Consider the following 12694-nt stretch of genomic DNA (forward strand, 5'->3'; position numbering starts at 1 on the left):
TCAACTAACCTATATGTTAAGCATAAATTGGAATATCTAATAAAGAAAGAGAATTTATTGAGAATTGGGAAAGAAAAAGCGTGTATCGGAGCTAGAGGAACAATATATTAAAACCCCTACAGTAGAAAAGGAAAATTACTGGCTAGATGCGACGGAGGATTATAGAAAGTGGATGCTGGTTAAAGCCCAGAATGTTTTTTATGGGTCAGAAAAGGTATTGTGAAGCAGGTAAACCTAATAAAATGCTAATGAATATTATTAAAAATCAAAAAGTTACACAAAAATTCTGTTATTAGAGATAAAGAAGGGTGTTTGATTGGGGATCAAGAGGAAATAGGTAAAACATTTTTCGTGTTCTTTGAACTATATAAAACAGAACAGCAATACAATGAAGAACAGTTAGAGAGACAAATAGAATATTCCCAAGATATTTCTCTCTATGTGAATACCAAAGAATGATCCAGGATCAATCCATTACCTTAGCAGAATTACCTGAGGCACCCGATGAATTTTGAACCTCCACATGCCTCACGTTAATAGTAATTAACCTCATCATGTTCCTTTGTCATAATGGACAACATTGGGTTAATGTGTGAGGTACATGATGGGGTTAATTACTATTAATGTGAGGCACATGGAGGTTCAAAATTCATAATACCTCGTGCCCCACATTAATAAGTGAAAGCCGTTTTTATTTAATTTTAAACCGCGTAAACATGAATGACGCTATAAATGTGTTATTACGGTCGCGACGATACCGAATGTTTATATTTTATTTATCGAGACTTATTTAAATTTTTAGTGTGTGTGTGTGTGTGTGTGTGTGTGTGTGTGTGTGTGTTTTATTTAACATTACTTTTATTTATTTTTTATACTTTTTTTTATTTTTAAACTTTAATGTACTGGCTTATAGCTATATGCCAGTAAATTAGCCTGTGTACTGATAGTACACAGGCAGTTGTTGGGGCATACCTCAGTATGCCCTAACTGGACATATGGTGAGTCAGCCATGGGGTCCTTCAATAGACCCTGGGCTGTCTGCCCATATATGGTATGGCCCTCGACCGTGTCACAGGAATTCCCTGTGACGCGATCCAAAGGGGCATCCCCCATCTCATTTTCCACTGAATGCTGCGGTGGTGGTAAGCTTTGATCGCAGCCTTCAGGGGAATAATGGCGGAAATGAGAGGTTTCTCTGATCTCCACCGTTATAGCGGGACTGTGGCTCTGTAATACAGCCATTGCCCCGCTCCTGACAACAAGTGCGCGCGCGGTCAGCATGAGGTGATGCGGCGGTGCCTCACTAATGAGCGGCTGGGCAGGTGCAGAAGACAGAACGTGGGGGTGTTTTGCACTGCGGCCACCATGTTCTGTCTTCAGTGCCGCCACTCATTAGTGCAGCGCTGGTCGCATCACCCCATGCTGACAGCGCGCAATTCACAGGAGGGGGCAATGGCTGTGTTACACAGCCGCAGCCCCGCTCTTATACATTCATGTGTTACTATACTAAGTCGTGCGGCCGCACAGCTTAGTATCGAAATACATGAAATAACGGTATCAAACCGTTTGAGGGTGCACGGTATCGAAACCGTATCGAAGTTTCGATGCATTGTGCATCCCTAATACACACACACATGTACATGGAAGAAAATATCCTTTAGGTTTTATAATTTGATTGGTCTGTAGTAGTAATTGCAGGAAAAAAGAGTCATGGGTTAGATTTTGCAGCAAGTGTTGCCAGACCATTAACTTTTATACATGCTATGTATTGTCTTTTGGCAGTACTAATCGACAACATTGAAATTGTATTGTGGTGTTCTAGTCCTGGTTCATATTTACGATCTATGTACAGTACTACGCAAAAGTTTTAGGCAATTGTGGAAAAATGCTGCAAAGTAAGAATTCTTTCAAAAATAGAAGTATTAATGCTTGTTTTTTTTATCAATTCACAAAATACAAGGTGAAAGAACAGAAGAGAAATCTAAATCAAATCAATATTTGGTGTGACTATCTTTTGCCTTCAAAACAGCATAAATTCTTCTAGATTCAGTTGCACAAAGTCATGGATTTTGTAGGATTATAGTCAGGTGTATGATTAACCAATTATACCAAACGGGTGATTATGATCATCATTTTCATATGTAGGTTAAAACAGTCATTAACGGTAACAAAAACTGCTGTGTAGGAGGCTTAAAACTGGGTGAGGAACAGCTAAACTCTGCTACAAAGGTGAGGTTGTGGAAGACCGTTTCATGTCACAGGTCCACTATGGCAAGACTGAGCACAGCAACAAGACACAAGATAGTTCTATTGCATCAGCAAGGTCTCTCCCAGGCAAAGATTTCAAAGCAGACTGCGGTTTAAAGATGTGCTGTTCAAGCTCTTTTGAAGAAGCACAAAGAACCGGCCAATGTTGAGGACCGTAAACGCAGTGGTCGGCCAAGGTAACTTAATGCAGCAGATCAAAGACACGCCATGCTTACTTCCCTTCGAAATGATGTCCAACAGTGCCATCAGCTCAGAACTGTCAGAAACCAGTGGGACCCAGGTACACCCATCTACTGTTCAGAGAAGTCTGGGCAGATGTGGTTTTCATGGAAGAATTGCGGCAAAGAAGCCATACCTTGGACGTGGAAACAAGGCCGTGCGACAACTAAAATAATTTTCCAATTCGTACAAGCAAACAACGTTGATATATGCTACCACCCGTTATCTATAAGGCCCTTTCCTAAAAAGTGAATGATGTGTAGCTATGTTGCCTTCTCATTGCATGTTTAAGTATTGTATTATGGAATCCTATAACTTTCTAATGGTATTTTGAATCTTGTTCTGAAAATTATGATTTCCTCCTTTAGGACTGAAGGCGCTTACATATGTTATCCAGCAAGATCCTAACCTGGCTCTTCAACACCAAATGACAATAATTGAGTGCCTAGATCACACTGATCCCATCATTAAAAGAGAGGTTTGTTGATATTAAAAACATTCATTAAATTAGTAAAATGCTTTTCAATATAGCAAAACCTTGGTCTCTATAAAAATAAAACATCAGTCTTGATCATGGAGCATGCCATTCTTGCCGCATTATTTATAGAGAGTCTGCTAAACTGGTCATAAGCATGAGATTTTTTATTGTGGTTCCTATTCCTGACATTTGCCATAAGGGCTAGGATTGGTTGGATTTTAATTGTCTTCTAATCCTATTTTTCCCCAGTTGGCACCAGATATATTTTGTGAACACTTATATCCCATTTTTCACTTAAAATAACATACCTATTCTACGCTAGATTTCACTTTGGGGCGCAACAAGTTGGAGGCTGGTGCTGGGCCCCGTACCAACCCCCACCCATCAGACTGCATACCCACCACGCCCCTCCACCCTGAATCAGACAGTAAAATAGATGTTAAAAAAAAAAAAAAGGACTCACCGCTTTGTTTCCCTACCCCGGATCAACTCAGGCTCTCACAACAGGCCGCGGCGCATACAAGCTACTGGCGCATGGCACAATCAAGAGGTCGTATGTGACGCAGCACTCAAACATTCAGTTCTCGCATATAAGGCCCTGACGCTTCTTAGCATCAGGACCTTTAATGCGCCACGGCCTGCTGTGAGTGGTGAGGTGCCGTTTTTTTTTTTTAATGTTATGCCTGATTGAGGCGGGGAGCGACAAGGGATAGGGCCTAGCCAGGTATGCACTCCCTGCCACCATGATTGTTTCTACGCCACAATTCTGGCGCATGGCCAGTCAAAACATGCAACACAGTTATAAGAGGCGTTCACCTCTTAATAAATGTGTCGCATCTTGTGCCAGCAAACGCCGGGCTTAATAAGTGTTTAATAAAATCAACAAACATGCACAGTACGTGAATAAACACCCAAACTGATGAAACTACAAAACTATGTCATCCGTGGCAAAGTTTGCATATAGCATACAGTACTCCCGTGCTATAGCTGGTACTTAGGGCCTTGATCTCTGGCACGCTCCCCTCTCCAGGTGTCCAGGGCCGTCGTATGCTGCGGCGATGTACATAGCGAGTGATCAGAGCGGCGCTTCAGTTTGAACTTAGTTACCGATCAATAATAAACAGAAGAGCAGAGCGGCGCTTCATTCGGTGTTTCTCGGCACTGAACACTGGACGGTGCTGTGTTGTGTTCTTGGGAAGCACAGAATGCAGCCATGCTCTTTTTACTGGTGTTCAGCGCTAACATACGTATAATAAAGTGCCACTCTCTCCTGGTATACAGCGCTGGCGCCATCACTGGTGTCTTTGTAAATGTAAGTTAAAGTCACTTTAGAAATGAATGCCACAGTGGCAAAGATTTCAAGCTTCTTTGTCGTCGTCCCCCCAACAAAATATCTGGCAGCTCTTTTTCCTATAATTGTCCCCCCCACCTAGGAAATCTCTGGTTGTTCTCGCTCCTATGTGCCTCCCTCCCCTAAGCTGATGTTCAGTAAACACGGTCTCCACTCGCCTTCTCGGTCCCCAGCGTGTCTCCACTCGCCTTCTCGGTCCCCAGCGTGTCTCCACTCGCCTTCTCGGTCCCCAGCGTTTCTCCACTCGCCTTCTCGGTCCCCTGCCTCTCTCCACTCGCCTTCTCGGTCCCCTGCCTCTCTGCACTCGCCTTCTCGGTCCCCTGCCTCTCTGCACTCGCCTTCTCGGTCCCCTGCCTCTCTGCACTCGCCTTCTCGGTCCCCTGCCTCTCTGCACTCGCCTTCTCGGTCCCCTGCCTCTCTGCACTCGCCTTCTCGGTCCCCTGCCTCTCTGCACTCGCCTTCTCGGTCCCCTGCCTCTCTGCACTCGCCTTCTCTGTGCCCTCGCCGTCCCCGGCGTGTCTCGGCGCGCTGTCTTTGCTGTAGTTGCATAGCAATGGATGAAACCCATGGCAAATCTGGAACAAATCCGTGACAGAATAGAGGATTTATTCGTATTATAAAATCACTGATGCTCCAATATTTCATGGGGGAAAAAAAAAGTGTTCAATGGAACAGACATCTTGGGAGAGTTGACAGGTCCTATTTTTACATCTGACTACAGATTTTGATAATTAGTAAATGCTATTTCTGATTTCTTTTTTTAATAGACGCTGGAGCTTCTTTATCGAATCACCAATGGGCAGAATGTTACAGTTATTGTTCAGAAAATGCTGGAATACTTAAAAGGAAGTAAAGATGAATATACAGTAATTGCACTGGTTGGAAAAATATCCGACTTAGCTGAAAAATATCCTTTTTTTACATAATGAATAATTTATTCAGAGAAAATCTATTGTGACATTTCTTATTACATACCATAAGGTTAAAATAAAAATTATTTCTATTGAACTAATATTTTGACTAACTAAACTGGTTACCAAATGGCAAAAAGAAATACATAAAGAATGAAATAAGTGCTAAATAATGTAGCAAGCAATATACTTAGATGTAGAGTAACATATTGTTTAGTGTATAATGCGCTACGTGCCTATTTTTTAGCTTCCAGATGGTCTGTAGTTGTTTATTGCCTGCGTTTGTTTACTCATACGGCTGAGGTAGCACAGAACTGTACAAGCACGCAGCTAGTCATCTATTTCAGTGCAAGCACTACAAAAAGCTTCTCCTTCAACCTTCTTTTAAGACTTTTGTAGTGCTTCCTTAAATTTAACTTCTAGTGAATGGTCGATAATTGGACCTATACTCCTTTTTATTTTTTTCCTTTTTTGATTTCAGATTTCTATTTTTTATAATAAAGTTTTGTCCTTGACAACATTATAACATATTCACCAAATAATCAGTGGTTTGTTGAGACTATGAATGTAGTGTTTTCTATTGGTGGAGATTTGGTGCACCCAGATATTCCTAACAACTTCCTACGTCTACTGGCTGAAGGTAAGCATCCCTTATATGCTGTATGCTTTTGTGAAGGACGCCATACTCTGACATACGTTTTGGTGCGAAGTCTTTTTCTAAAAGTTCAATGACCTTTCGTGTGTTGGGTCTAGCATCTTCCATACCTGTGTTGCAAGGAGTTCTTAATTTGTATAGACTACTGTCTTAATTGCATGTTCTTAGATAGTGACTGGATAAATTGTATTCGCACTGTGCACTTTATAAATAAGAGACTCCTATTTAATATCACACGTAGGGATGGACTACTGATTTTAATATACCTATATAGTACTATACTAACCAGTATGCGAGACACATCGGTTTTGTTTACTTAACTTTTATCATATATCATCATGAGAAAAACAAAGTACATCCTCTCTGTATTCTATGGTTTGGCCTATCCGAATATAATGAAAACATTTGGTACTTAGAAGGTCCTAAATACATCCTCAGATGAACAACACCACATGATATATTACACTGTGTCATTTATTTAACAAAAACTAGCCCAAAATGGAAAACCATGTGTGGAAAAACTAAGTGCACCCCGTGAATCACCATTAGCAGCAATAACTTCAAGTAATCATATTCTGTATGACTTTATCAGTCTCTTACATCGTTCTGGAGGAACCCAGTTTTGGCCAAGCTTTAGCCGTTGGATACAGCACATTTGACGCTAGAATACTTTTGGTATACAGAGAAGTTCATGGTCAACTCAATGACTGCAAGATGCCCAGGTCCTGTGGCTGCAAAACCAGCACAAATCATCACCCCTCCACCACCGTGCTGGACCATTGGTATGAGGTGTTTGTGCTGATCTGCTGTGGTTGGTTTATCTAAACGTGGCGCTGGGCATTATGGCCAAACATCTCCACTTTGGTCTCCTCTGTCCAAAGAACATTGTTCTAGAAGTCTCGTGGTTTGTTCAGATGCAACTTTGCAAACTTAAGCCATTCTGTCATGTCCTTTTTAGAAGTAAGAGGCTTTCTCCTGGCAACTCTTCCATGCAAGCCATACTTGTTCAGTCTTTTCCTAATTGTACTGTCGTGAACTTGAACATTTAACATGCTAACTGAGGCCTGTAGAGTCTGAGATGTAACTCGTGTGTTTTATGCACTTTCTCTGCGCATTGCACGGTCTGACCTTGGGGTGAATTTGCTGGCACTTCCACTCCTGGGAAGATTGTCAAAGGTCTTGAATGTTTTGCACTTGTGAATAATCTTTCTCACTGTAGAATGATGGACTTCAAATTGTTTGGATATGGCCTTATAACCCTTCCCAGATTGATGGGCATCAACAATTTCTTCTCTTCGATCATTACTGATGTCTTTCCGTCTTGGCATGGTGTTCACACACGCCTGAATGATCCAGACCAGCAATCTGCCAGAACTTCTGCTTCTATAGAGGTGGTCACACTCGCTGATGATCAATGAATCCAGGGCATTAGATGAGCAGAACCTGACTTCCACTTACCCTCTCCATTCCTATGGAAGCAGTAAAGGTGTACTTAGATTTTCACACATGACTTTTCCATTTTGGTCTATTTTTTTGTTAAATAAATAATGACACAGTGTAATATATCATGTGGTGGTGTTCATCTGAGGTTGTATTTACCTAATTTTAAGACAACCTTTTTTTTATTATGTCCTGATATTAAAAACCATAGAAATCAAAAAGGGTGTCCTTTTTGTTTTTCTCATGAATGTATATGTATTTATATTAATAATACAACGTGGGCTTTATACAGTTTTATTTCAGGTTGTCTGTATTCAGTTAGAGTGTAGCCATTAGTGCAGATGTATGAATTGTGCCATAATGACATCAACTTGTATAAAGACAATACGGATATTGAGGGTACAGTAAGTTGGGAATGTTACTGGTATTTTATGAAAATGCATGTTGGAGAATGCACATAAATTTGCAATGATCTAAATAATTTTCCAGAATCATTTGGAATATTGTAAATACATTGTATGTCCTGTATATCAGCAGCGTTCGGACAGTAAAAATAATCTGAACGTCAATGTGAAATTTTTCTGATGTCAAATTGAGATTGATCTAATGTGGTTCATGCAATGTGGTTGGTCAATTCACTAGACATTCTTGCCTATCCAGTCTGCATCATCGGTGATGTTAAATCAGCAGCAGGTGATGAGTTTTGCCAACAGCAAACCCTGAATGTTGATTCTGGCTGTGCTGGTGGCGGCATCACTTTCTCATAGCCACATTGTCGTGTGTATTGTGCGCCTCAAGGTTAATAAATGAGAGGCAGCACAGGGGCATAGCAGAAGTCATGGCATAGTCTCGGTCTTACATTGGTCATTGTCCATGCTGCGATCCAATTTTAAGAACCACTCATGTTCTTATTGTAAGTAAATGTAAGTACATTGTGAACATGAGTTAAAGATATTAATCTTTACCCAAACTAGTCTAAGGGGTCTTCTCAGCACAAATATTGATGGGATAGCTCTTGGATATACCATCAGTGTCTGACTGGTGAGACCTTACTGATTGGCAGAACGAAGTAGAGGTGTTTCCGGGAAAGCACCATGCCGCTTTGTTTCAGGTTGCTCCGCTGTGCTTTTTCCAGGGTACACATGGCTGTGCACCGACTAAAATGTACCAACCAATGCGGCCGCCTGAAAAAGCTGAGCGAAAGCCGACACAAGAAGTGCCACGGTGCTTTTCCAATGCCACGGCCATTTAATTCTACCAATAGGCGGGGGACACCCGTGGTCTGACCCCTACCGATCAGACATTGATGGCATATATTAATATACCATCAATGTTAGTTTTGAGACAATACCTTTAACCCTTTGCTGCATTATCCCTTACATGCATGTCATGGGAAGGGTTCCCTTTCCGCATTCAGATGTGCATGTACGAGATGGTGAACGCACGGGCACAGAAGTTGTGCCCAAACCAACACTGTGGGAACCCGGCCGTAAATGCCAGTTATTCACGCCACATAATGAACGACATAAATTGAAAATGCAAAAAAATTTAATAGCTGTTTTTTTTTTTTAATTTCACACGCAAAGAAAGTTAATATATGTAAATCAGTATATTTTATGTACCCAAAAATGGTGCCATTGCAAAATTCAATGTGTTCCGCAAAAAACAAACCCTCATACGGGCATGTCGACGAAAAATAAAACGTTAAGACTCTTGGAAGTTTACAATTAAATATTTAGAATTTCCCTTTGGCAGTAAGACGGTTAATAAATCTATTTTGCGCTTTGCTGACGGAGACTTGACTTCCTTTCCCCCGCCTCTCCTTTTGGGTTTGCTTATTTTGTGTTTTTTGTATTAGTTTATTTTTCCTTGAGCCCCAGCCGCATTTATGCTATCTTTCTAAATGATAAGGCTGAATGTTTGCAATAAGCCCTATGTTCCCGGGATCATTGTGCCCACACACCGGTTCTGTATAATATCCTACGACGGACAGTTTTGCAGTTTGTACGGGTGGGGAAAGCTTCTTTTGCGTTCCTTTGTCCAGCTTGTGCTCTCTGTGTTTAAAATGTCATTTTTTTTTCATCTCTCCAGGATTCGGTGATGAAAAGGAAGATGGACAGCTGAGGCTATATGCAGTGCAGTCTTATCTTGCCTTGCTGGAAATTGAGACTGTGCATTATCCCCAGCGCTTCCTACAGGTTATCAGCTGGGTGAGGAAGATATTCGTGAAAAGCCTGTCTTTGTGCTTGGATACATGAAGCAGACATTAGCATTTTCTATTCATAGGCTAGGCTGTTCGCTTCTGAGCCGCCATGTAAATTGGCTGTTTCACACTGACTAACTTCTAATTATACTCTGTACTTGCTAGCAGAGGATTTTAAAATAAGTACAACAATATTTAACATTTCCCAAATTGCAAAAGTTTCAAATCTGCTTACAGCAAATATTTGGAAAAAATGTAACTTTAATTAGTTGTGGATTTATTTGATTAAAATCTTACTGTTCTGCTTTACCGACACTTTAGTTCTGGAGTTATGCCTATTTCATACTTACCAGTCAGTACTTTTAAATAACCTTTAGCCCACTTAATTTTTTTTCGTCAGGGTGCAACGGATTTTTTTACGGATAGCACCCTGACACATTCATTTCAATGGGGCCGTGCACCCTTCCGTTGTTTTAACGGAACCGTGAGGCCGTTCCGTCAAAAATAGAACAGGTCCCACTCCTGCCCGTTTTTGACGGAACAGTCTCGGCCTTTTCATTGATTTGGTCCGTGAAACAACGGACTGCACACGGAAGCCATCAGTGTGCAGCCCGTGTTTCACGGAACAGTCATTAGTGGCCGTACAACGGCCGACAAACGTGTGCACGAGGCCAAGGAGAACCTGTCATGATTTATTTTTTTTGGCCCTCCCGTTGTCCTGCTACGGCTCCTGCTTGGCGCCTAATATTCTAATTTTGAGTAAAGGTACAGAGAGGAGGCGACCTCATCTCTCCTTAATAGGCGCTGCCTCCTGCATCACTGTGACGCTGTCCAATCAGAGCAGGTTGTTCATGACTGGGAGGCTGTCAGCTCTGATTGGACAGCGTCACAGTGATGCAGGAGGCAACGCCTTCCAAGGAGAGATGAGGTCGCCTCCTCTCTGTACCTTTACTCAAAATTAGCATATTAGGCTCCAAGCAGAGCAGGGGCCGTAGCGGAATAACGGAAAGGCAAAAAAATAAATAAAAAATTACAGCGCAGGAATAAGGGGAGGTATGTTGTTTAAAAAAAACAATCAAGAAAAACAAACAAACATGCCTGGTCCTCCTTAAATGCTATGTACACATTTTGAACTCCGTGTTTTGATTTTTGTTTTTTTGTTTTTTTAATAAAACAATGTATTAGGGGATCTTAAGCAACTAAGTGTTTTTTTTGTTCAAAAAATGTTTTACTTTTTGAGATATAGCTTTTATGTACTCTGTATACATAGAAGCTGTATCTTGTCATCATAACCGATTCCCTCAGGTCAGCTGAAAGCGGTCTCTGACACGTGGGATCCCACTAATAACCATCACATCTAAGTTCATGAACTTAGATATGATATATTAGCTGGATATAGTTCAGCTGACCCGACGGAATTTGCTATGGTGGTAAGATACGGCTTCTATGTATACAGGATACATAAAAACTGTATCTCAAAAGGTCAATTTTTTTTCTTTTTAAACAAAAAACAATTTAATAGTTGCATAAAATCACCTAATAGATTTATTTTTAAAAATGTTTTACTTCAAAGGCGTTCATAGCATTTAATGACCTACTTCTTTCTACTTACCCATATTTAAAGGCACATTAATCCATTCTGGTAATATACATAATACATATAATTGTATTCCACTAAAAGCCTTATTAATCCAGAAAAAAATCCTCTCGTTTACCAATCCAGCTCTAGACACATTACCCCCTTTTGGGATGCGTTTCTATATTTGGTTTTGCGCGGTACAGAAAAAAACGTGTCTTAAAATTACACATTTCACCTGCTTTGAATTTGTTTCTGAATAAGAACTGTGGGGTTAAAATACTCACTACACCCCTAGATAAGTCTGGATTTCAAAGTGGGGTAATTTCTGGGGGCTTTCTATAATTCTGGCAACTATGAGGACTGTTGATTATGTATTTCTGTTATGTACCTATGTTGGCTTTGTAAATCTGATGTGCACTAAGAGGATAATGTACATACCTTGTCCATAGAGCGCCTGTATGGACACCACATAAGTAGGCAAACAACTACCAGTACTCATTCATGATCCACAACATTAAATAAGTAATTTGAAGATAAAATCACTGTACCTGCATATCTAAACATTTACAACTTTCTCTTGGCACATTGAAATCATTTAAAAATGACAGGGGAAATGTAGCATGACATGGTGAATATTCATATGATCCTGATTTACAGTCTGTATTGTAATCCAGAGCTGCATTCACAGTTCTGCTAGTAGTATTTAGAAACAGTCAATACACTTTTCAAAGTTCAACTTAGCTGACCTCTTAAGTGGGGTGGTTTGTTTAACAGTATATTACTGTACAGTGCCTGTTGTAAATACATCACTTTTTTTTAAAGTAAGCTTTGTGTGCAGGCATGGAGAAAGCAAGGAATGCTGAGAGATTTCAGCTCTGAAGACTGTAACTATAGCTCTGGCCTATATCGGAGTGTGTTATTCCGGATCAGTACACCATACGTAATGCAATACAGAATGCATTGTATTTGCAAAATTACTTTACTTCTTATCTCCTGGAGTAAGATGCAGCACATTTATTAAGAGGCCTCGTCTAAAAAAAAAAAAAAAATACTCACCTTCACCCTTCTTTTCTTCTCCCCACTGGGTCTCTTCAGGCTTCCTCCTTATGCCGCGGCTCATTCAAGGTACCGACGCCATGCAGTGTCAGTAACTATGCTACGATGCAGCACCCATGACGTTAAGTTAGGTCATGATGCTGCCTGGTATTAGTACCTTGGTTGAGCCAAAGCATTAGGGAGAGCCGGAGGAGACCCAGTGGGAAGAAGAAAAGCGGAACGGTGAGGTAAGTATAAATATTTTTCCTTTTTTTTTGTGTCTGATGGGGGGAGAGGGGTAGTCAGATCAGGGAGGGGGGTTGACAAGGAAGCTGCCTTGCTACACCCAACAGACTGAAATCTACACCACCTAGGAGCTGGCGTAGATTTCTACTATAATTTACACCAATTTTAACCTACATTTTTAAACAATTTTTAACCTACATTTTTAAACAACGGAATCTGTGATGGAGGTCCTTGTACGGAGCCTCCTCAGCAGATGTGAACAGGGCCTTACTAATATGAGAACCTTGGTACTAATATTTTGGAAACCTC

The 12694-nt window shown here is 40.8% G+C and overlaps 1 protein-coding gene across 1 annotated transcript in view; it reads left to right on the forward strand.

Annotated features, from left to right (window-relative positions):
- Nucleotides 1-12694, forward strand: part of AP4E1 (adaptor related protein complex 4 subunit epsilon 1) — a 71483-nt gene that overhangs the window by 39852 nt on the left and 18937 nt on the right. The window contains exons 10-13 of the mRNA XM_075858003.1: nt 2856-2965; nt 5084-5223; nt 5755-5867; nt 9414-9532. Of these exons, the coding sequence (XP_075714118.1) occupies nt 2856-2965; nt 5084-5223; nt 5755-5867; nt 9414-9532 (482 nt within the window). The remainder of the gene's footprint in view (nt 1-2855; nt 2966-5083; nt 5224-5754; nt 5868-9413; nt 9533-12694) is intronic.

Source organism: Rhinoderma darwinii, chromosome 3 (genome assembly GCF_050947455.1).
Source record: "Rhinoderma darwinii isolate aRhiDar2 chromosome 3, aRhiDar2.hap1, whole genome shotgun sequence".
Classification (NCBI taxonomy): domain Eukaryota; kingdom Metazoa; phylum Chordata; class Amphibia; order Anura; family Rhinodermatidae; genus Rhinoderma; species Rhinoderma darwinii.